Consider the following 25,136-nt stretch of genomic DNA (forward strand, 5'->3'; position numbering starts at 1 on the left):
CTTGGAGGTATGGTGTAATAATAGTAATAACAAATTTAGTAAAAAAAAAAAAAAATTAAAATAATTGGGGACAAAAAAAAAGAGAAAAAGTCATACACATATGGTATAGCAGTCACAGTTACCTGAATTTGCTGAACCAGCTTGTTGGTAATTTTTTTACTTATGAAGTCATCTGAAGGAACTGAAAATGCAGTATCTTCCCAGCCTGAATGATGAAAAAACATTTAAGATTTTTTTTTTTTTGTTTATGTGACAACTGACATAGGTAAGCTAATAAGATATAATGATCAAGATAACAAGTAAGGAAATCCAAATGATTGTGAAAAGGCAAATTTCTTAAAACTAAATAATTTATATATATTGTTATATAACACCTTCAGGGAGTCCAGAGACTCATCGAGGGAGGTACCTACTCTACAGCTCTCTGCCTCTACCCTCAGTCCACCAACACAATGAACCGCAACTACCACCATCTACCGCTAGTATTTTCACAGATAATCACAGTAGGATTCGAACATGCAGCCTTTTGACTGGAGAGTGGATACTCTAACCACTTGGCCAATCAGGTGGGCTATATAATCCCCCCCCCATAGGTACTGTTGACATAATATCTTGTGTCCTAAACCACTGTATAATCCATATAATCAGCTTACTGTTATTATTATTACCTGTAGGGAGTCAAGGATTCATCGAGGGAGGAAAGACATTTCTTAAACTCATTCGTACTAGATGCACTCAGTATTTCAACAGGCAAACTGATCCACTCATTCAAGGTTCTATGAGAGAAATATCGAGCATTTACCTTTTTCTTAAATGCACACTAACTCAACTATCACAGATGACCCTCGTCCTCTTCCCATTTTTCATATAACAAAAAATTTTATAGATATCTATTATATCACCCAGCTTTCTGTAAAATTTTGTATAGAAGGATTTTAGAAAAAAAATTCTTCTAAACCAATTTACTTGGGAAATAAAATTAATCTAATATACTTGTAATTTTATTCATTCATACAATTTTTTTCTTTGTGTTTTGTTCAAAAAGACCAAAAGACAAAGAAAAAAATTGTATGAATGAATTGTAACAATAAATTGCTAAGAGAAAGATATCCCAGATGGGATTAAGAATATCACCTTAAGCTACCAAACTCATGAAGTTCAAGAATGTACGGGGGTTTCCCGTCTTAACGCAGCAACCAAACTGTGGGGGGAATAGATCTCTATGAAATACCCAAGGGAATAAAATCGTAGTAGGACCCAAGATCGATCGATCAAGATAACGGGGGGGACATCGAGAAAGCAAGGCCAATCGTCATTCGTATTGATCGTCGTAAGTGGTTCTTGCCGTGGTTCGTTGTCGCCACGGGTTTTTCATAAGCCGTAGTAGAGGTCAGTCATTGTCTAGTAGGTGGCCACATAGGAAGAGAGATTTGTTTTGATATACATGGCAGGATAAGTTCGCCTTCGCTCTAGTTCTACTCTGGTTCCTCGTTCGAGTATGTCGTGCCGATTCAAGGTCGGGGACCCACATTTTAGCCAACGGACGCCCAAAGTGCGTGATGACTCGTTTGAGTACTGAAGAAAGTTAATTCCGGACTTCCAGTCACCAAGCTTTCTGGCGATCTTAGAAATAGGAAGTGCCCTCATCGATCTCGGAAGAAGGTACCCGTGTGTGTGTGTAGCCAAGAATGGATCGTAGCAGTGGATAGTGATTTCAAGAATCTACTAATGTGGACTAGACGACTATATATTGAGTAAGGTCTAATGTGCTGAATTTTACTAGGAGCAGAAATCGTGACAGATTTCTCTAAAGTTTTAATGTTAGTATTACTTCAGGACTGAAGGCATTTAGCTAACCATTGTGAATTAACTTGCTCCGTTGTGTGAGATAGGATAGCATCAATATAAGGTGAAATTTTAACATATTTAATATTGTTTATTAGCTAATCCTGTCTATTGTATAGCATAAGTAAGTTTGCTCTATGCATGATTAAGTGATGGCTCAAGTATTACCTTGGATATGTTGTTTAAAAGAGAATTGTTAAACTGGGAGGATTATTTAAAATTCCAAACATAATTTGCTATAGAAGTATAGAGCCAGAAATAATTTGTGCTTAGTGTTATCTTTTATTGTACATTCAATTAGCATGAATAAATTGTTTTGTTTGTCAAATAACTTGCCTGATTCCGCCTGACCAATGCACTTCTCATAAAAAATTTGAACCTGTATGACGTAGAGAGTTAAGTAGCCACGACTGAAAAACAGTATTTTTGCATTGCTGGATTTAGTGATAAGCATAAGAGAGGAAAGTTCCATGTTTTGCTGAGTATTTTTCTTTGGAAGGATATTCAAATCCTATCTGCAAATTCTGATCGCACAGTCGATATAAAGAAATAAATTTTTCCGAATTCAATATAGAAAGATGCCAGTAGTTTAAACAAAGGAATTGGCTCCTGGCAGAGGCACTTCCGTAGTTCTAAAGTTTCATGCACGTGAATAAGCATAATTACGGTCTTGAAAAAAAGAGGGATTAAAATTGAATGAAAGGATTAAATATAGGAGACTAAATCAAGCAACGTATTAAGAGCTCGAATATGACTGTTAGGAAAAGGAGAAAGTTAAAGTAAAGATTTAAAAAGAAGAAAGCAATCAAATGGAAATAAAATTATAAAGTAATAAAATAATAAAACTATATTATTTTTACATTTCTTTTGTCTACCAGTATCTGAAGTCCACATACTCTCTATCAACATATCTACATTCCACAATCCTGATATCATCTTTGTAACTCTTCTTTGCAACCTTTTCATAGATTCTTTATCCCTTTGGAAACAGGACCAAATCTGTGTACAACAGTGCAGGTGTGGTCATATCAAGGCCATGTAAATTCAGAGCAAAAATGATTTTCATGTTCTTACATCTCAATGCTTGTTTCAAAATCATAATTATCCTCTGAATTGTATTTACAAGTTTTGTTAATTGATCTCTGAACTTCAACTCTCTATCCACCATAACTCTAAGATTACTAGCCTTATCAGTTACTCCAGGCATAATCTCACCAATATAATATGCTGTTAGATATCACATCACACCAAAGTGCATAACTTTATACTTACTAACATTGAGTTGAGAGCCATTGTTGTTTGCCTACTCTTCCAACTTATTCAAATCACAATAACCAAATGGTATGAACGTAAATTTAAGGAAGCCTGTGAGATTCTTATCAACCACCCTAATCTTAACAATAATGATGGTCTAAAATTTCCAAGAATATGGAAGGCACATATTCTACCCACTTAACCTTTCTCCCTAAGAGTTAACTATAAATAGGACCATAGGTAATCCAGAATCTTAAATCTAATATAACAATTGGCATGTTAAATTAGGACATCATTGTTACTGTAATAAAACTATCTATATGAAAGAATGTTTCTCTGATGTTATCTTAAATAGAATATAGCTTTGATGTAGTTTTTTTTTAAAACTATTTTATTTTATTTTCACTAGAGGTCAAGCCAGTAGAATAACTGCTGATCAAATCATTGTCTCTTTAGCATACTGTGTGAAATGTAATTCAGCTTGTCTTTGTATATATGCGTATACTCAAGATGACCTTAATATGAAAGTCGAAACGTTGGGAAATTAAAATAGTCATTTTTAACATGGTTGTAGAGTCCATAATTTGTCTAAATGATCCATAATTAATACTTCCAACATTCTGGCAAAGTCTAACTGTCATCAGACAACAATGTACAGAAAGTTTTACCCTGATAATAATGCCCTTGTTTAGTTATTAATCATCATTTGTTTTGAGATTATCTCTATAAAGATATTTTTATATACTGTGTGTTTATTATTATTTACACAAGAGTTCAATTACAATTCGTGCAATGACTTTTAATTGTTTTTTTAGAATCTGAAAAATCATGGACTCAAGACCAAATACAAAAAATATACACCTTTAATAAAACCAAAACAATATATAGACTTTAAATAAAATTACAATACTACAAAATACTGGATCCAAGGCCTTCTAAAATAAATTACACTTTAGAGATTTTCTTATCCAAAAATATTAAAATCTCCTATTCTCTGACTCATTCTATTACTGGATTGTTTACATATACTTAATCATGTCTACCAGACTAAACACCTTGTTTTCACAACAACAAAAATGTTCATACTCAGTTTCTTTGTTACGGCCTTTTCTGAAAATATTTACAGTTTCTTCTTCTTTTCCATAGGATCCTTTCTTATCACCCTTATGTAGTATACATTATTCCTCACTGAAGTATAAATACTCTTACCTCTTGCAGTTCAGTTTGACAAACAATTTACTAATTTCTGTACCGGAGAGAAAAGTTCCTTCTATTACTTCAAAAAACAACATATCTAAGTTGAGCTAATTCCGTCACCCTCTCCGGTAGAAATACAAATATATCTGGCATCCTTAAGACAGATGAAACTTTCCAATCAGCAATTCCTCGAACATTCCTTTAGAACATCGACTGCAATATCTTCTTTTATTTACTAATTACTTGTTAACAGTTTCAACTCCTCCAGTTTAAAGACTCACAGTTTTACTGTTCCTTTTCCTAGATCAGTGTTTAAAGCACTATAACTATTATTTTTCAGGATATAACTAGGTATACTAAAATATTAATTATAAAATCTTTAATGCCTTCCTATATTTTGGTAATGTTGCATTGCCATTATCAGGGAGCATAAAAAACAATGATATGTGCATCCAGGGATTCACGGACAATTTATCACGGTGTGGACAATTCATCATGGGGAAAATTCATTGAGAGGAAAAATCACTGTGGGAAAAATTCATGGTGCAAAATATTCATTGTGAGGAAAAATCATCGTGGGAAAAATTCATGGTGTGAAATATTCATTGCAGAAAAAATTTGGTGAAAATGTTATTCACTAGAAAACTGAAACAATATTGCATCAATAGCAATATATGAAAAGTAAACAGTCCAAGATAAATTTCACAAAATATAATTTTTTTATATATTTATGTATTATTTATTTAGATTTTAATTCGATTTTCATTTCATTCTTATACAGTGAAAGTAATATTTTATTGATCAGCGAGTTTCCTAATTTCTGTTTTGTCTTAAAAGGTTGTAAATATTCATTCTTACTTAAATGCTACAGGTTCTGATGATGGAATATTAATATTCACAAAACTGGAATAGGGTGGTTTAGGGAAAAATGGCATCATATTTAAGAATATTTATTCTGAGAACCATTCACTATTTTTCTGCACACTTAGACACGCATCCAGATGTGACACGCACGCACATTTTATCTGAACTAATTCAGAAGATGAGGTATTTCATTATTGAATACATGACTATTTTGAAAATGACTCCATTTTTCCTGCATACACTGTTTTTTTGTATGCTGTTATCATTGGCAGAGCTAGTTTAAAATCATAGGTGCACTTTTTAGTATTTATATTAAAAAATGATAATAAAATTACGTAAATGCTATCATAATAATATAAATCAGCATAAGCTAAATTGCCATCTGCAGCTGCAGTACTAGTCTTTATCTTTTCCCATAATACTAGTATTTTATGATACTAAGAAATTTTAAATTTCATATTTAGTTCTATTTACCATATATATATATATATATATATATATATATAGATGCATGCTCCCAAAGTGAAATATGTAATTAATTACTTCTCTTGTGAACCATTCAAAATAAACTGCAATTGGAAATATGTCATTAACAACTGACTAGATTGCGTACCCTCACCCACCAATAAGAAGTGGTGTGGTCACACATCATACGAAGAAATTCATTTCATCACCTAAAAATGATTGCAAACATCCATGCCCATTGTGAGTTTCAAATCCACAGCTCACTGGTGGGTGAGGGTATGCAATCTAGTCAATTGTTCACGACATGATATATCTGATTACAGTTTTTTTTTTTTTTTTGAATGGTTCACAAGTGAAGTAATTAATCATGTATTTTGCTTTGGGAGCGAGCGAGCATGCATATATATATATATATATATATTTCCCCCACACCCCCAGTAAAGAAGACTAAAATAAAATTTTAAATTTCTTAGTGTCATAAAAAACTAATATTGGAGGAAAAGGTAAAGACTAGTAATGTAACTGCAGATGACAATTTAGCTTATGCTGATTTACATAATGATGATAGGATTCAGGTAATTTTATTATCATTTTTTTAATATAATTACTCAGAAGCGCACCTATGATCTTAAACTAGCTCTGCCAACAATAGCAGCGTACAGGATGTTCTTTACTATGCTAGAAAAGTGCAACGATTTTCAAAATACATGTGTGTTCAATAACTGAAACATATCACCTTCTGAATTACTTCAGATAAAAAATATATCATGCATGGATGGGTGTCTAAATGCACAGAACAGAAAAATAGTGAACGGTTAGAAGAATAAATATTTTTAAATATTGTGCCCTTTCTCTCCTAATTATCGTTAAATATTTTATTCTTCCTAAAAACTGTTCTAACTAGAAATAATTAGAATAGTTAATAGGAATGATAGATATATGTTAATGGTTAACTATAAATATTAGTTGGAAATAACTGTTATCCCTAAATATTCTTAAATATGGTGCTCTTTCTCCCTACCACCCTATTCCAGTTTTGTAAAAATTAATATTCCGTCTACAGAGTCTGTAGTAAGAAAGAATATTAATAACTTTATACAGAATAAAAAATTTTGGAATGCTAAATATAATCAAAATAATAAATAATACATAAAATTTCTTTTTTCTTTTTTTTTTTTCTCCATATATGGGAATGGCATGACTGTAGGATAAAATTTTCTTGCAAAGAATTTTCCTGCAAATTTAATGCTTCCCGAATTTGGGACAGTCTCATGCACCCAAATTTGTTGAGATTTGAAAAGTTTTTCAGAGCTGAGGCAGATTCGAGGAACAACTTTTCATATTTGTATCCTTTCTTTTAAGCTTACACGGTGATCCGAATGCATTTTTGAAAATTATGGAGAGAACTACCGTGTTTGAATAAAAATTTTCATATTTGTATTTGAAGGTCTTTAATTGAGTGGCCTTCTTCCAGCATATCCTGTGGTGGGTGTCCAAAGCATAGTCTGCAAGTCCTGAGGTGGTGTAAATGGATGCAGTATGTTTCCACCAATTGCTGAACATGCTTTGGACTCCCAACCACAGGATATGCAAGAAGAAGGCCTCTATTGGACCATAGCAAATACAAATATGAAGGGCTGTTCCTCAAATCTGCCTCAGTGCTGAAAAACTTTTTAAATCTCAACAAATTTGGGTGCATGAGATTTTTTTTTTTTTTTTTAATAGGATGGATACAAGATTGCATCCATGCATTGGGACAAGTACCAGATATATACAGGGTGTTCGGGATAAATTTGACAGTTTCGTAAGGAAAAAGAAAATCTTCTTTGTATCTATTAAATTTAATGAATTGACAAAAAAACATTACAGGCAGAGTTAATTACAATACTATCAACAAGATTTACTCAAAATAACCACCATTAGCATCGATCACAGCTTCAATTCTGCTTCGGAACCTCGAACAAGCTGATGCTACAGTCTCCCTGGGAAGGGCCGCAAAAACTGTTTTAATTTTATCCATTAACTGGGCTTTTGTATTACTGGAAGTGCGATTGGTGTCTTTTTCAACTGCGCCCCATACAAAATAATCCATGGGGTTAAGGTCTGGGGAGTTTGGAGGCCAAACATTTGGACTGGTGAAGTCGTAGAAATTTTCAGACAACCATTTTTGACTTTTCCCAGAGGTGTGGCAAGGGGCCGAATCCTGCTGCCATACATACGGCCTACCATTGGCTACCCTTGTTATCCAGGGCTTGACTACAGTTAGCAACTCCACGAACAAAGCCCGAATTCCAATGCCAGGGTTCTTCAACACCTGTTCCTGCAGATTTGCGAGGAATTCTGCTGTACGAACGCAATCAGATCGTCTGCTAGGGATCTTTCTTCTTGCTACATCCTCGTAGTCACCATTGCAAGTCTCTAGTTCATGCCTGATTGTTTTTACTGTATTCAGGGAGCATTGGGCAGCAGTCGTAATATCCTTATTTTGATGGCGGGCACGAATCATCATGATACAAGTTATTCTCTTCCATGATTCAGGTGGGTTCCAGCTATCCATCCTTTCTGACATCTTGTATATGAATGAAGAAGGGTCCAAACTTTTAAATGAAGAGAAGTGTGTGTTAATACATGTAACTTACGGAAAAATATAATTAATTATAAATATGTCAAATTTATCCCGAACACCCTGTATAATAAATTACAGAGATGATGCAAGACAGATGTGGAGTACAATGTTTGAAAGTGATTGGAGAAAAGCCATGAGGACTAGAAGACTTTTTAATATTCAAGTTATTTAGTAGTTTTCTGATGATTTTTTGTTGAAAAATTATAGGAGGCATACAGCTTGGATTCGTTATGGCAGGAGTTCATTTCTGTTGGTCATCTATGCAAGTGTTTGAGAAACAGAATAATGCCAGGAGATCAGCTTTATCTTTGGGTGATGTAAGAGTGCTGCTGTCAGGATGAAAGAGAGAGGTGGATATGTAGGAGACCAGTAACTGTGTCCAATGGCCTAAGCAAGGGACCAGAAGGAATGCTTTTGTTTGAAAAGAAGGCAAAATTTTCTGCTGTTGGTCTTTATAAAATTGGATTTGGATCTGCTGATGACTGATTTGCATATGTTGTGTGCTTCGTTATAGGCAGAATATGAAATTGGAGTTCTCGATACAAGTTACATGCAGTAAGCTGATTTTTTTTCTTCTTTGACTGCTTTGATACATTTTCAGATGAACCAGGGCTTGGAAGCAGATGAGGATTATGGGTTGAATGGAGGATGAATGAAGTGAGAATAATTTTTTACTTGTTCCCAGTATTAGGATCAGGTAAGTGGAAGCAATAGTCGGACAAAGAAAGGAGGAGTAGAAATTACAGAGGTAATCCCAACTGGCTCTTCTGTAGTGCTAGAGGATGCCAGGTCAGGAGTAGTTGGAGGAGTGGCATTCTGTAAGAGAGGATTGTTGAAAGTTATTTTTCACTTGGTCAGACTATAATAAATTTAGTTTAATCCTTTATCCAAGTTTGCACCTGAAAGTATCTTCAGGACTGGGGTAAAGTGGTATAACACCGGGAGACTCCTTGCAAAGGTGGAGCAAGTTACCAACACTCCTATCTCAGTATCTCCCATAATTCAAAACACATCTCCTTGCGGATATGTATAATATTATGCATTAAGGGAAAGGCCACTACCCATACTAGTTTCGACTTTTATGGCACACACTTGGATAAAGGATTAAACTAAATTTATTATAGTCTGACCAAATGAAAAATAAACTTTCAACATCTTTCTCTAAATCCAGAGTAATTTAATAAAAAGGTGGCACACCGTTTGGCAGCTCCTATAGGAGGAGATGACTTCACTAATTCTTTTGTCTTGGTATCTCCACTTGGGCCTGGCTCCCACTGAAGAGACCTCAATAAAGGTTGAAACTAGTCTGGGTAGTGGCCTTTCCCTTAATGCATAACATTATACATATCCGAAAGATGGTTTTGCATTATGGGAGATACTGAGATAGGAGTGTTGGTAGCTTGCTCCACCTTTGTAAGGAGTCGCCCGGTGTTGTACCACTTTACCCCAGTCCTGAAGATACTTTCAGGCACAAACTTTGTTTGCACACACTTGGATAAAGGATTAAACTAAATTTATTATTGTAAGAGAGGAGACTTGTACATATTTGCAATCTGGGTTGCCGAGAGGAGAGATGACCTCTATTGTGTGTCTAAAAGGAGAACTGGCCAAAAAGAGATCCAAGATATCTGGAGAGTGGTAAGTTTCGTGGAAAAAAATGTGAAGATATCTGAGTGGTTATCAGTATTTGGAGACTGGTAAGTGCAACAAATGAATGTTTCTAAATCGAACAAGGAAACCTTGAGCCAGAGAAAGTCAAAAGAAGGGGATATTAATAGCCATTCTCTGGAAGGCTGTGCCAAATTTCAAAAGCCTTAGGTGCCATCCTTATGGTAAATAGAATTGTGAAGAGTGTAGTTAGGGAACTGGAGGTGGACAGTAGTAGATATAGTTGTGATTTGAAGCTATTTACATCTTATGCAAGTGCTGTAAGCCAGTCATGTTAGGACAATACGAGCCATTCTGTCTATCTGTCTTGCTGCTGCTGTTGTGCTTAGTATATTTCTTAGAGTCAATAAAGATGGAATGGTTACCAAAGTGAAATATTAGTTAAATAATCTAATTAGCTAAAAAATTGATTACCCTGCCTCTCTTTACATTATCCACAATCAGTATATCTTCTGTCAAGTCTTTCGTGATTTTAATGTAAATATTGAATAACAATGGACAAAGGACTGATCCCTAAAGTACACCACTTGTCTCCTAATTTCATGTAGATGGTAATACAGCTCTAAAAATAATAATTAACTCATTTTATTTATCTAATTAGATTATGAAGTCAATATTTCACCTTGGTTACCAAACTGTTTTCATGGGCAATAAAGGAAATATACTAAGCACATGAACAAAGGCACAGCAGTAGAAAGGCAACACAGACTGATCATAAAAGCCAGGCTCCTATATGCCTTCAACTATTTAGACTTATGTGCTGGTTTGAACTCATTATAAGGTTTCATGGAATAAATACAGCAGATATAATTAATTAAATAATCAATCATATATTTCATCTCAGTCAATGAGACAGCATCAGAGAAACAATCTTAGAATTGCAAAAACACACAAATTAGCTATCCTCATCTGAAAACATTTTCTGAGAAGGGCTGGAGAGTATAGATTCTAGGATTAGTGTGCCAAAGGGTCAAAGCTGTATAACTGAGAGGAGACCTCTACATAGCGTTTAAAGGAATGCAGAGAACGGACCAGGCCTTCTGACCTAATGTCCAATCCTCACCTTCTCGTAGTGCACCCTGTTGGGTATCTACCTGGATACTGAACAAACGAGGATGGGCTAGCAATTTGGGATTTAGCCGACCAAATTGTATTCCTATTGGTTAAACCAAAATAAAAAATGATGGTACGACATGACAAAATTTCATGCCAGCTGGAGCACCGCCCGGTTAAACAAGGCCCCCGTTGTTTTCGTCAGGGAACAAGGCCGAACAGCAAAAAGTCGGCTACTGGAACAAATCTGAAAACAAACCCCAACTCAACATCACCAGAGTTAAAGATCGGTACTATCAACATAAGAAGCCTGAATGGCAAAGTAATGGAGCTAGCTGAGGAATTAGATAACCAACAGATCGACATAATAGGAGTGACTGAAACAAAAAAGACAAAAACTGGTGAGATCTTTCTGAGCAATAAATACAAAAGGTTATATTCAGGCAATGACAATCAAGGAAAAGAAGGAGTAGCCACAGTATTCAACACAAAATACGAGGCTTATCTTCAGGCAGTATCAAGTAGAGTGATTTGGACAAATATCAGAATGGGGAACTGGACAATGAGACTTATTTGAGCCGATGGTCCCACAGAAGGTTCTACTAATGTAGAAATGGAGGAATTTTTTGAGGCTCTAGAGAAAGCTACTGACACAATGAAAAGGGAAAAGTTGTTCCTTGTTGGGGATCTAAATAGCAGAGTAGGAAGTGATTGTCAGACTTACAAAAATATTTGGGGAAAATTTGGAGAAAAGAGCAAAGCTAATAATAATGGAAAATACCTGTTGGATTTCTGCTCAGAACAGGGACTGGTTATTACTAACACCATGTTCCAACATAAAAATGTGCACAAATTCACATGGAGAGAAGAGGCAAGGAATAAGAAAGTCTCATTGACTATGTTATTGTTGATAGTGATGTTTTCTCCCTGGTGCAGAACACCAGAGTGTACAGAGAATTTTAAATTTGAAGTGATCACTATTTAATCTGGAGCAGGATAAAACTGAATTTCATATTGAAAAGAATGACATGTAAGAAAGTTTTAAAGTGAATAAAATTTGAGCAGCTCTCAGATGTGAACTGTAGACTAAAATACACAAAACTTATTGAAGGAAAAATGAAAGAGTTTGAGAACAATAACCAAACCTTGGAGATTCAGTGGCAAGCCTTGAAGAAAACCCTGAATGATTCACCTAGAGAGGCATGTGTTGAAGTTGTCTGCAAGGATAGAAAAATTAGAACTCCATGGTGGACATAGGAAGTTAAAGAGGCAGTGAAGGAAAAGAAGAAAGCATATCAAAAGTTCCTGGCAAATAAGTCAGCTTGTGCTCTTAGAGAATACAGAGACAAATGTAAGAAAGCTAAACAGTGTGTAAAACTAGCTAAACAAAAGTCATGGGAGGACTTTGGTAAGAACATAGAAAATAAATATCAAGAAGGTGGCAAAATATTCTGGAGGTTGTTGAAGAAGCTTAAGAATGGAGGAAAGAGTGCTATAAAAGGAGTTAGAGATGATAAAGGTGACATGAAAACTGGAGAAAAAGATATCCTTGAAGTATGGAGTAATTACTTAGAAAGACTGCTAAATGAAACAAGCAGTGATGACAGCACAGTGATAAAAAACACTGACCAGGCATGCAGTCAGGAATACATATCCATACTTGAAGTAGAAATGCCATCAAAGGCTTGAAATGTGGAAAACAGCAGGAGTAGATGATATTCGACCAGAAATGCTGAAGCATGGTGGTATAAAAGTCTTACAGTGGCTGCACTGCATAGTTCGAAATGCCTGGACAGAGGGACGAATTCCAGATGATTGGAGTAGAGCTCTCATAGTACCCATATATAAAAAGGGAAATAAAACTGAATATGAGAATTACAGAGGTATATCCCTACTGAGTGTTCCTGGTAAGATATATGCAAGTATACTTGAGAAATATTTGAGAAGAATTGTGAAAGAAAAGCTTGGTGAAGAACAAGCTGGATTCAGGTCAAATAGAGGGTGTCAGGATCAGATCTTCACTTTACGACAAATAGTGGAGAAATCATGGGAATATAACAAAGATCTATATTTAAGTTTTGTCGATTTGGAAAAGGCATATGACAAGTTGCCAAGAGAGACGTTATTCATTACGCTACAGTTATATGGTGTCAATGGGGCATTATATCGAGCAATACTTAGTCTTTATTTGAGTTGTAAGTCAGCAGTTAGAATTGAAGTACAGGAAGATGGTTTAATGTTAAATCTAGTGTGAGACAAGGATGTACATTATCCCCTCTGTTATTCATTATCTATATGGATCACATTATGAAGAAAAGTGGTATTAAACATGATATCAAAATTGGAGATGTTAATGTCAGCTCTTTGCTTTATGCGGACGATGTCATCATCATCATCATCATCATCATCAAATTCCTGCCATGTACCCTCAAGGGGTGTACAGGATATGACAGTACTACATGAAAAAATTACATCATTACTAACTTCCTATCTACAATTTTCCTCCAAATCAGTCTGTTACTTGTCAAGACTCCACCATTATCAGATCTTATATTTCTATCGTCTAAGGCACTTTGTACCGTATCAATCCACCTATATCTTGGTCTTCCTCTGGGTCGTTTTCCTGCCAACCTGGCAGAGAACACTTGTTTTGCTAATCTTTCCTCTCCCATTCTATTTAAGTGACAATACCATCTGAGATTAGCTCTGCTAACGCATTCCTGGATGCTGACAATGTCAAGTTCTTTCCTAATATCCTCATTTTAAATATGATATTGCCATTGATGCCATCTGTTCACGCCTCTAATCTTTCTCAGGACTCTCATATCTGCGGTCTCTAGTCTTTGGTCAAGTGTTTTACTTCTGACCCAGCTCTCAGATCCATAAGTTAAAATTGGTTTGAACACAGTCTTGTATACAGCTAATTTAGTGTTCCGACTAATTTCTTTCTTATTCCATATGAATTTATTCAATTGACTTCCCACGATACCAGCTTTGCTGATTCTGTTGTCTATTTCTATATTTAGTTTACCATCTTCAGTAAAAATTGTGCCTAAGTAGCTGAAATGTTTTACTTGTTCCACAGGCTCTCCATTCACAACACAGTTGACATTTTCAATGATTCTGCCTATTTTCATTGTCTTTGTCTTTTTATTGCTGACCTTCATACCATATCTATTACAACAGCTATTCAATTTAGTCAGAGAATCTTGCAGACTTGTAGCGGATTTATTTAGAAGTATAACATCATCCGCATAAAGCAAAGAGCTGACATTAACATCTCCAATTTTGATATCAGGTTTAATACCACATTCCTTCATAATGTGATCCATATAGATAATGAATAACAGAGGGGATAATGTACATCCTTGTCTCACACCAGATTTAACATTAAACCATCTTCCTGTACTTCCTTCAATTCTAACTGCTGACTCACAACTCAAATAAAGACTAAGTATTGCTTGATATAATGCCCCATTGACACCATATAACTGCAGCGTATTGAATAGCTTCTCTCTTGGCACCTTGTCATATGCCTTTTCCAAATCGACAAAACTTAAATACAGATCTTTGTTATATTCCCATGCTTTCTCGACTATTTGTCGTAAAGTGAAGATCTGATCCTGACAGCCTCTATTTGGCCTGAATCCAGCTTGTTCTTCACCAAGCTTTTCTTCCACAATTCTTCTCAACCGTTTCTCAAGTATACTTGCATAGATCTTGCCAGGAACACTCAGTAGGGAAATACCTCTGTAATTCTCACATTCAGTTTTATTTCCCTTTTTATATATGGGTACTATGAGAGCTCTACTCCAATCATCGGGAATTCGTCCCTCTGTCCAGGCTTTCTGAACTATGCAGTGCAGCCACTGTAAGACTCTTATACCACCATACTTCAGCATTTCTGGTCGAATATCATCTACTCCTGCTGCCTTTCCACATTTCAAGCCTTTGATGGCTTTTTCTACTTCAAGTATGGATATGTATTCCTGACTGCATGCCTGGTCAGTGTTTTTTATCACCGTGCTGTCATCACTGCTTGTTTCATTTAGCAGTTTTTCAAAGTAATTACTCCATACTTCAAGGATATCTTTTTCTCCTGTTTTCATTTCACCTTTATCATCTCTAATTCCTTTTACAGCACTCTTTCCTCCATTCCTAAGCTTCTTCAACAACCTCCAGAATATTTTGCCACCTTCTTGATATTTATTTTCTATATTCTTGCCAAAGTCCTCCCATGACTTTTGTTTAGCTAGTTTTACACACTGTTTAGCTTTCTTACATTTGTCTCTGTATTCTGTAAGAGTAAAAGCTGACTTATTTGCCAGGAACTTTTGATATGCTTTCTTCTTTTCCTTCACTGCCTCTTTAACTTCCTGTGTCCACCAGGGAGTTCTGATTTTTTTATCTTTGCACACAACCTCACCACATGCCTCTCTGGCAGAATCAATCAATGTTTCCTTCAGAGTTTGCCACTGAATCTCCAAAGTTTGATTCCTGTTCTCAAACTCTTTCATTTTCTTTTCAAGAACCTTTTCTTTCAAGAACCTGCGGACGATGTTATACTTCTAAATAAATCCGCTACAAGCCTGCAAGATTCTCTAACTAAATTGAATGACTGTTGTAATAGATATGGTATGAAGGTCAGCAATAAAAAGACAAAGACAATGAAAATAGGCAGAATCATTGAAAATGTCAACTGTGTTGTGAATGGAGAACCTGTGGAACAAGTAAAACATTTCAGCTACTTAGGCACAATTTTTACTGAAGATGGTAAATTAAATATGGAAATAGACAACAGAATCAACAAAGCTGGTATGGTAGGAAGTAAATTGAATAAATTCATATGGAATAACAGAGAAATTAGTCGGAACACTAAATTAGCTGTATACAAGACAGTGTTCAAACCAGTTTTAACTTATGGATATGAGAGCTGGGTCAGAAGTAAAACACTTGCCTGAAGACTAGAGACCACAGATATGAGAGTCCTGAGAAAGATTATAGGCATGAATAGATGTCATCAATGGCAATATCATATTAAAAACGAGAATATTAGGAAAGAACTTGACATTGTCAGCATCCAGGAATGCGTTAGCAGAGCTAATCTCAGGTGGTATGGTCACTTAAACAGAATGGGTGAAGAAAGATTAGCAAAACAAGTGTTCTTTGCCAGGCAGCAAAACGACCCAGAGGAAGACCAAGATATAGATGGATTGATACAGTACAAAGTGCCTTAGACGATAGAAATATAATATCTGATAATGTTGGAGTCTGGACAAGTAACAGACTGATTTGGAGGAAAATTGTAGATAGGAAGTTAGTAATGATGTAAATTTTTTATGTAGTACTATCATATCCTGTACACCCCTTGAGGGTACATGGCAGGAATTTGATGATGATGATGATGAAGTAAAATTGAATGAAACCAGCGTGTTGTTAAATTGTGTACATATAATTGAGTACAAACAGCTTTTTTAGGAAATTAGTAAACAATATGAAAATGTTTTTATAAGACATAATTATACCTAAGGGGAGTTCAAATTTGGTGTTCCCAATCATCAAAATCAATTGCAAATGCGCATCAGATAATGCAGATCTGTAACAATGTTTAACGTATTTCATCTTTTATAATGCTTTTAACACAGTGAATATTGATAGAAATATGCACAATATTTACAGATGTAAACTCATGATACACATACAACTAATAAATCTGTATCATTCAAAACACTATATGTCTTCAAGTGCCGATTTGAACTTATTCGAAGGTTTAATGGAATAAATACAGAAGATATAATTAATTATAAATAACATAATCAATCCAATATTGATTGTGTTATTTATGTAGTTTTTAGACAGAACTCACTGTCAAGTTTTCACAGTGTGTGAAAGGAATTGGTGTCGGTGCACAGCAATACGAGTGCAATATATTCAAGCAGACTCTGCTATGACACTGAAACAACAATTTCGTGATTCTGTCAGGACATTCATTTAAAACTATCCTTAGCTTGCAGGCTCTATAGTAGCAGGCCACAGGCTGGATCTGGTCTATGGACTGTAGTTTACCAACTCTTGATTTAGATCATCCTGCAGATTACAGTATCTCGTACTTCTTAAAACAGACATACTTTGGGAAAACTGGAAAATAATGCTAATATTCATCTAAAAGAACAGAAACAATGTACATCATCTGCAATACTTCCCTTCAAGGAAGGATATGAATTACCATATTCAGTGGATAAAAAACCTTCCTCTTATACAGAAGCAAATGTAAATAAGACGATTTTGGGAATCTGATACAGCACTACAAAATTCTCCGAACCTAAACAAATTTGGCTGTATCATATTACCAGAAATCTCACAGACCATCATTTTGAGACCTTCACCATGATTTCATCATTGCACCAGTTAGGACCATAGGAGCTATTTTATCTGTTTGTCTTGCTGCTGTTGTGCTGGCATGCATGTGCTTAGTATATTTCTTTGAGTCCATAAAGATGCCATGGTTACCAAAGTGAAATTAGCTCAATAATCTAATTAGCTAAAAAAATTACTTAATTATTATCTTTAACCATATTTTCTTCAATAAACATCAACATGTGTGATAATCAATGTCTAAGCATACATACCAGAGCACTGGTCAGCTTAAATCTTTTGACTCACAGATCTCTCATAAACCACTTTTTGATATCTGTTAGTCAGCCATACTCTTATCCATGCTATTAGTTTATAATGCGATCAGCTATCTTCCAACTTATCTAACAGCCTTCACTCAATATGTATTTTTGTCAAAATCCTTTGCAAAGTCTGAAAGTATCATGGTGTAAACATTCTTCTTGTTTAACTCAACAGTAATATTATTACAAAATGTGAATAAATGCTTTTCACTGCAAAATGTAGATTCTCTGTCAACCCATTTCTGTATGTGAGCTCTAACCAACTTTTCAAAAATTTTCACGACCACTCCAGAGATACCAATGTCGATAGTTAGAAACACCAGTCTTTGCATTTTTTCCTCTCCTGTGGAATATCTTCCCAGACTTGACACATAAATTATACAAGGTCAAAGGCAAACCCAATTCAGCTGAACACTCTTTTAGCATCTCTCTGATATCATACTGGTCCTTATTGCTGAATTCTTATTCAGTTTATGCAACAGATGTAGCAACTCCTCATCATATGCCTGAGTTTCTTCATCCAGTATAGAGGTAGTAATGATCTTCAAATCACCAAAAGAGTTTCAAGTGCTGTAACTCTTCAGGTCTGAACTTTATAACTTTCTTAAGTGAAGAAAATACAGAGTACTTATGCACACAGTTCCTTCTAGATCATTTTTTTTCATATGAATATCTCGCTTAATAAGATTGTGCATTTGTCTCACTCATATAGAATTTAATCTTCTAATGCTGGGGATGCATTCTGATATCGCACCAATGGTCTTTTTTTTTTAATGATTTTCATACACTGCCAATATCCTTCTCGTGTAGCCACAGATACCATGGGATCTACAGCCGAGATGATTTGACAGGGATTTTAATTTTGTAGCATAATAATAGAGAGAGCTGTCAACACTAAAATGACAAAGGTGATTCATTTGCTTTGACAAAAAGACTAGGGAGTGGTGAAGTTCAAAATGCTCCAGGTGCAATTCTTATCTCTTCATGGTGAACAGGGTCCAGCCATTGTAGGGAACTCTCTTTCTCTATGGCATAAGCTTAGACTTGGAAATCATAATCAAGTTTTGATCTAAGTGCATGATACAATGTGGAGCAAAGAACATCTGTTGGCACATCAAAAAGTGGATGACAAAGTGTGAATGATATTCACTGCATTACTACACCTGCCTCATAACTGAAGTATGTGAGGGTGGAAACTGAGTTTGTTGTTAAATATAAGTCCAAAGAAATTGGCTTCTGGTGCAAATGGGATTGTTTATCTTAGTCTGAGTTCTAGATCAGGATGAAGGCCATGTCTGGGACAAAAGTGCAAACAAACTGTCTTCTCCTGTGAACACTGCAACTCATTTGCAACCATCTATTTTGAATGATAATCAATTGCTTGCTGCAGCTATCTTTCTATGATCCCCATATTACATAAATAACAGAAGATGGTAAAGTCATCCACACAGAGGGTGTTACTTATGGTTGAAGGAAAGTTATTGAGTTAATCTTGATTGCAAAAATACTGACTCTCAAAATTAAATCTTGTGAGACTCCTTCCTCGTGGGTATGTGGTTGAGAGACAGTGGTTCCAACTCAGATTTGGAAGAGTCGGTTAGATAAAAAGTTCGTGATAAAAAGTGGAAGATTCCCTCAGAGACCAAAATTGTGTAGGTCTTTTAGTGTTCCACCGTCCATGCAATGTCATATGTTTTTCCATATTAAATAAAGTTGACACTAAGTGCTCTCGCTTTAGGAATGCATCTCTAATGGATGCTTCCAGCTGAGTTAGATAATCAGTTGTTGAATGTATTATGGATTCCAGATTGTGTTCAGGAAAAAGGATGTTTTTCTCTATAAAAAATAAAATAAGAGTTTTTATTTCAGAATTTTGCATGGCCAGTCAGAGCAACTGTTTTATGGGTGATTTTGGATCCTTCCATTGCTTAGGAAATGGCAGTAATAATAGCTAATAGACTATTATGAAAATCAAGTGGATAATAAATCCAACATTATATCAAAGCCAGCCAAATACAGAAACTATAAAAGTTTCATATGAAAAATGAAAAGAGAGCACATATGTACATTATATAGCAGACTTGAATAAGTCTGCTATATAATCTACATAGAACTGAAGGTTAAGAGTGATATATCCAGTGTATAATTAGATGTCATGAGTGAGATTCTTTGAATGCATTCCACGAGAGAGAGATTGAGAAATTGTAAACTAAGTGCTCATTCATTATCTATTTTAGAATGTTTATTCAGTTTAGTACTATAAAGTGTATACTATGTCTTTTGAATTAAATGTTTTGTTTTGAGAGTAAATGCTGCCTGGCCTGAATTTTGTTCTATTGCACTTGCTCATAAAATTTATGAACCATAGCGGGAGGTTAGATAATAGATAGGCTACGAATGCAGAAAAGAGAATTATAGTTTAATAAGATTGAATGCTAACTGTGTTCTGGTTCCTTGATCATACAAGTTTGTTAATCTAGGATTTGGGGTGGTGCAGATAAAAAATAAATTTTCTCTGAATCTGAATAAGGAATTAGAACCAGTGCTGAGACAAAGGAATAGGTATCTGCCATTAGTAATTCCTTGGTCCCACAAACCAATAGCTTCACTCTTGTTAGAAATTCGGCCTGGAGATTATTTTGAGTTAAGTGAGATAAAGGTTATAACAAAGAAAAATATAGATGAAGAAATTATAAACTGACTAAAAGGGAATTTAAAATATTGTAGAGAAAGATATTACACAGGAAAGATTTTAGAATTTTACAATGGCCGGTAGGACTTTGATTTAAGAAGGTTTAAGTACGAAGGAGATAAGAATAAGAAAAAAGTAAAGTATATAAGATGATAAAACATAATAAGATGTATAAAAGGACAAGATAATAGATATAACAGTATGGTTGCCCACAAGAATGGCAATCCCACTGTAGGCAGGTCCATCCCCACATGTCCTGTCCTTATAAATGATGGTAAAATTATGGAGAGCCATATCATTACTTGGCTTCAGGAATGTTTCTTTCATGCAGAAGCATATTGGTTTATACTTTTGCAAGAGAGCCTTGATGTCAATGTTCTGTAGAAATCTGCAGCAATTCAATTGTAGGAATGCTTTCATTAATTCTTTTTGGTAGTATCATCTGGCTTTTTATATTGAGAGGGTTTGTTTTCATTAGTTGAATTTTTTTCTTTCTTTTTTTTTTCTCAGAACTTTTTTCCTTGGTTCTCATAGTCCATAGTTCTCAAAAAAAAAAAAAAAAAAAAAAAGTTTTTTTTTTTTTTGAGAACTATAGCCAGTGTCCATCATTTCTTCTGGAAAAATATCCAATATGTCATTAAATTTGAGTTGCTCTCTCTGGGGCACCTGGTGTATTAACTATTTTATTTTCCTGTGGGTAGTGAAAGTATCAATGCTATCTGATGAGATCTATTAAAGGGTCTGAAGGCATGTCTTTCATCTACCATCCATTATTTTTTAATAAGAGGATTTTTGTGTAATAATGGAACCATTTTTGGCATGTCTTCAAGTAAGTCAATACTGATTTTTCTCTCTGATTCACTCTATGCAGATAGTGAGAAAGTTATATATTTCACAGATGTTTGCAGTTAGGAAAAAAGCAGGATTGACATACAAGTCACTGTCTCCTTTACAGTTACCTTTTTTTGGCATAAGAGGGCTTAGCAGATGATGATGTTATTGTTGTGGTATACTGCCTCTTTGCCTCCTGACAGGTGATACATTGCTCTGTTTTTAATTTTTTAGATCTGCTTTTCGTCCTTCTGCCTTTATCATGCTAAGGAGTATGCAGGGTGGTACCCCCCCCCCCCCACACACACACAGATCATTTCGATGTTTTGCTCTTACGGCCTTTATTATCATATAAAGAAAGATGGCAGAGTTATGACAGATAGTTTGAGAATGACCATATTTCTGACATTTAAAGCAGCATAAAGGGTTCACGATGAAGAAACTTATTGGTCAGTGAGATAATCGGCTTTGAAAGATGTTCAAGGTTTATTGTTGAAGGTAAGGATGATGTTCCTGGTGAGAACCAGGAGTTCAACCCTATATATGAATATTCTTCTTATGGCTGTCACACTTTGGTTCATGAGTTAAGTAGAGTTATACTTATCAGAAACATCAAGGAAGTACCACTCTCACAATACACCTCTAAAAGAATTTTAATATTTTGTGGGGAGTAACTGTAATTGGTATTACCCCAAAAGATGTCACATGGAGTAATTTTTCTGATTGTGCTACTGTAGCTACTTGAATAAGGATATCTCCTAAAAGCAGTTTCTTTACAGATTTCAGAGATTTTGCCAACCCTCTCGATGAATAGTGGTGACATTTTTCCAATTGGTCATTCACTTTCTGAGTGTAATATTACAAAAAAGCAGTTTATTTGTTGCAGCTTCTGATGTTTTTTTTTTTCTTACTTTGGTGATGATTCTATGGTTTCTGAACTTGGATGGAGCTTGTTGAGGGGGCCCCTGATAAACAAGAGTATAAAAATTGTCCATACTCAAAGGAAGGCTGATTCAACAGCAGAGCTTCACATCCACCATACAGCCAAACATGAATCTCTCCATGTGTGGTTGCATGGTGGATGTCAGAGTCCACTCTATGACAAGCAATGACTGCACTCAGGAATGGAATGCCAGTGCAATCCCAGACACTATACACAGGCACTATAGTAAGCCCCTGGACCATGGGGAAGGAGACTTACACCCTTGCAGTCAAGACCATAAACCAACTGATCTTGGCCAGGTCACCCAAGCCACGTGTCCTGACAAAGTAGAGGCCAAATTAGCATGACACTACCAGAATCCCCTCCCCCTTTCCGATGTCCATGGGAAGGAGTCTTACTGAGATGGTAGCAAGGCACTGGATCCAGTGATGGCGGTTTGGAAGATAGGATAGTAAAAAGATTTTCAAGAGAAGTAGAGTAAAGCATATGGGAAGAAAAGTATAGAAAGAGAGTAAGGACAAAAAGGGCCAGTAGCATCAATGGGAGTCCTCTGCACCATGAACAGGTGTCTCGCATGGATGGGTTCAAAATCTACAGTTTATTCTTTTTAAACAAAAGAATGTTTGCACGCGACTGATCAAATGGTTAAAGGAATGAACTGCTCATTTGCTTCAAGCATTGTACTGATTATTAACTGCTCTGCGATTCCTAAACTCAAGTAACCAATTTTTTCTATTTACAATCTAATAAAAGCAATGGTAGAAATGCAAGACAAATCTCATTGCAGCACACTCATAGGATCAAAAAAACAGTTTGTCACAAAGAGTGACAAACTTTATTTGCTATAGTGAATTTTCTTTAGAACATCATTATTTATTTAGCGTATGATGTACAGGTCTCAAAATAAAACATACAAATTACATAAAACACCATAAAAACAATTGTAAAAATCATATTAAAAGGGGTACACTAGGTTGAAATGATTAAACATCAAAATTAAGAACCAGGAGTCAGAGCTTAATCCTTAAATCCCGGATCCACTCCAGGGATTCTGGGGTCAGTTTAAAAAAGTCCTCTTTAGAACCCGAGAATGAGTAGATAGGGCACTCAAGCATTTTGAAGATCTTCTCCTTAAAGACTTTTCTCCTCAACCTACAGAACATCATTAATGATATATGACACAGTACTTATTTTTTGGTTATAGTCTGCTTGTTCACTATAACCAAAAATCAAAATTAACATTTGTGATAGTGTTTTGTGTTAGAACAGATATTGGACTTTATAGTAAGCAGCTTACTATAAAATGTCTAACTTGCCTATAACAATTTCATAATTGTAACAGCTGACCATTTTCATACTCCAATTAAGATTTGTGCTCGAAATGGCCATTGTCTGCATTGCCTCTTCAAAACCACATGCAAAATGATTATATATCTGTTCCAATTCCGCAAATAACACAGTGTGAAAAATTATGTTAATTTTGTTTTCCTTTTCTATGGTGATCCATGCATGTTCTTTTTTTTTTATTCTCTGTATGCTATCTAGAAATCATGAGCATTTTTTCTTCCAACATGGGTATAGTCCAAATAATTACGAGTTTAACTGTATACTTAAAAATATATCTGCTAACATCTTTTGATTCTACAAAATGTGGGCACTATATTAATTCTAACTTTGAAAATAGGCAGATAGTTTCCACCTTTCCCAAATTTGCATGAAAATCAGCAATAAAAAGACTAAAACTATGAAAATAAGCAGGAATAGAGAAAACTAAAGTGCACTCTCAATGGGGAACGTAGAGAACAAGTAAAATATTTCAGCTATTTAAACCTAACCATGCCAGTTTTTAGAAAAGATAGTAAATTAAAGCTGGAAAGAGATAACAGAATAAGCAAAACTGGCATGGTTAGAGACAGTTGAATAAATCTATATATGTATTAAAAGACAAATTAGTCAAAACACTAAGCTAGAAGTATACAAGATAGTGTTCAAACCAACTTTAAGTATAGATCTGAAAAATGAATTCGATATAAAGCATGTCATCAAAGATTAGAGCCACAGATAGGAAAAAAAGTTAGGAAAGTGAACAGATGACATCAATGGGAAAATGATATTAAAATTGAAAATATTAGGAAAGAATATGATACTGTTTGCATTCAAGAATGTGTGTGCAGAGCTAATATAAGGTGTATTATCATTTATACAGAATGGGAGAGGAAAGGTTAGCAAACCGGTTAGTGCTTGATGCCAAGATGACAGGAACAAGAACTAGAGAAAGATCAAAGTGGATTGATTCAGTGGCTTAGATGAAAGAAATATTAGACACAAAAATATTGGAGTACTGACAAGTAATAGACTGATTTGTAGGAAAATTATTGATAGAAGATAATGCTATGGGCAGTAGTTATATATATATATCATCATCATCATCAAATTACTGCCTTGTACCCTCAAGGGGTGTACAGAATATGATAGTACTACATGAAAAAAATTACATCATTACTAACTTCCTATCAACAATTTTTCTCCAAATCAGTCTGTTACTTGTCAAGACTCCAACATTATCAGATCTTATATTTCTATCATCTAAGTCACTTTGTAGCGTATCAATCCACCTATATCTTGGTCTTCCTCTGGGTCATTTTGCTGCCAACCTGGAAGAGAACACTTGTTTTGCTAATCTTTCTTCGCCCATTCTGTTTAAGTGACCATACCACCTGAGATTAGCTCTGCTAGCGCATTCCTGGATGCTGACAATGTCAAGTTCTTTCCTAATATCCTCTTTTTAATATGATATTGCCATTGATGCCATCTGTTCACGCCTATAATCTTTCTCAGGACTCTCATATCTGCGGTCTCTAGTCTTTGGTTAAGTGTTTTACTTCTGACCCAACTCTCAGATCCATAAGTTAAAACTGGTTTGAACATTGTCTTGTATACAGCTAATTTAGTGTTCTAACTAATTTCTCTCTTATTCCATATGAATTTATTCAATTGACTTCCCACCATACCAGCTTTGCT

The 25,136-nt window shown here is 35.1% G+C and overlaps 1 protein-coding gene across 9 annotated transcripts in view; it reads right to left on the reverse strand.

Annotated features, from left to right (window-relative positions):
- Positions 1 to 25,136, reverse strand: part of Ufd4 (ubiquitin fusion-degradation 4-like) — an 831,523-nt gene that overhangs the window by 150,021 nt on the left and 656,366 nt on the right. For all 9 annotated transcript variants that reach the window (XM_090399614.1, XM_090399612.1, XM_090399618.1 and 6 more), the window contains one exon: positions 123 to 205. In XM_090399614.1, coding sequence (XP_090255740.1) covers positions 123 to 205 — 83 coding nt within the window. The remainder of the gene's footprint in view (positions 1 to 122; positions 206 to 25,136) is intronic.

The sequence above is a fragment of the Typopeltis vanoorti genome, chromosome 10 (assembly GCF_054136105.1).
Source record: "Typopeltis vanoorti isolate ZY-2024b chromosome 10, IOZ_Tvanoo_1.0, whole genome shotgun sequence".
NCBI lineage: Eukaryota > Metazoa > Arthropoda > Arachnida > Uropygi > Thelyphonidae > Typopeltis > Typopeltis vanoorti.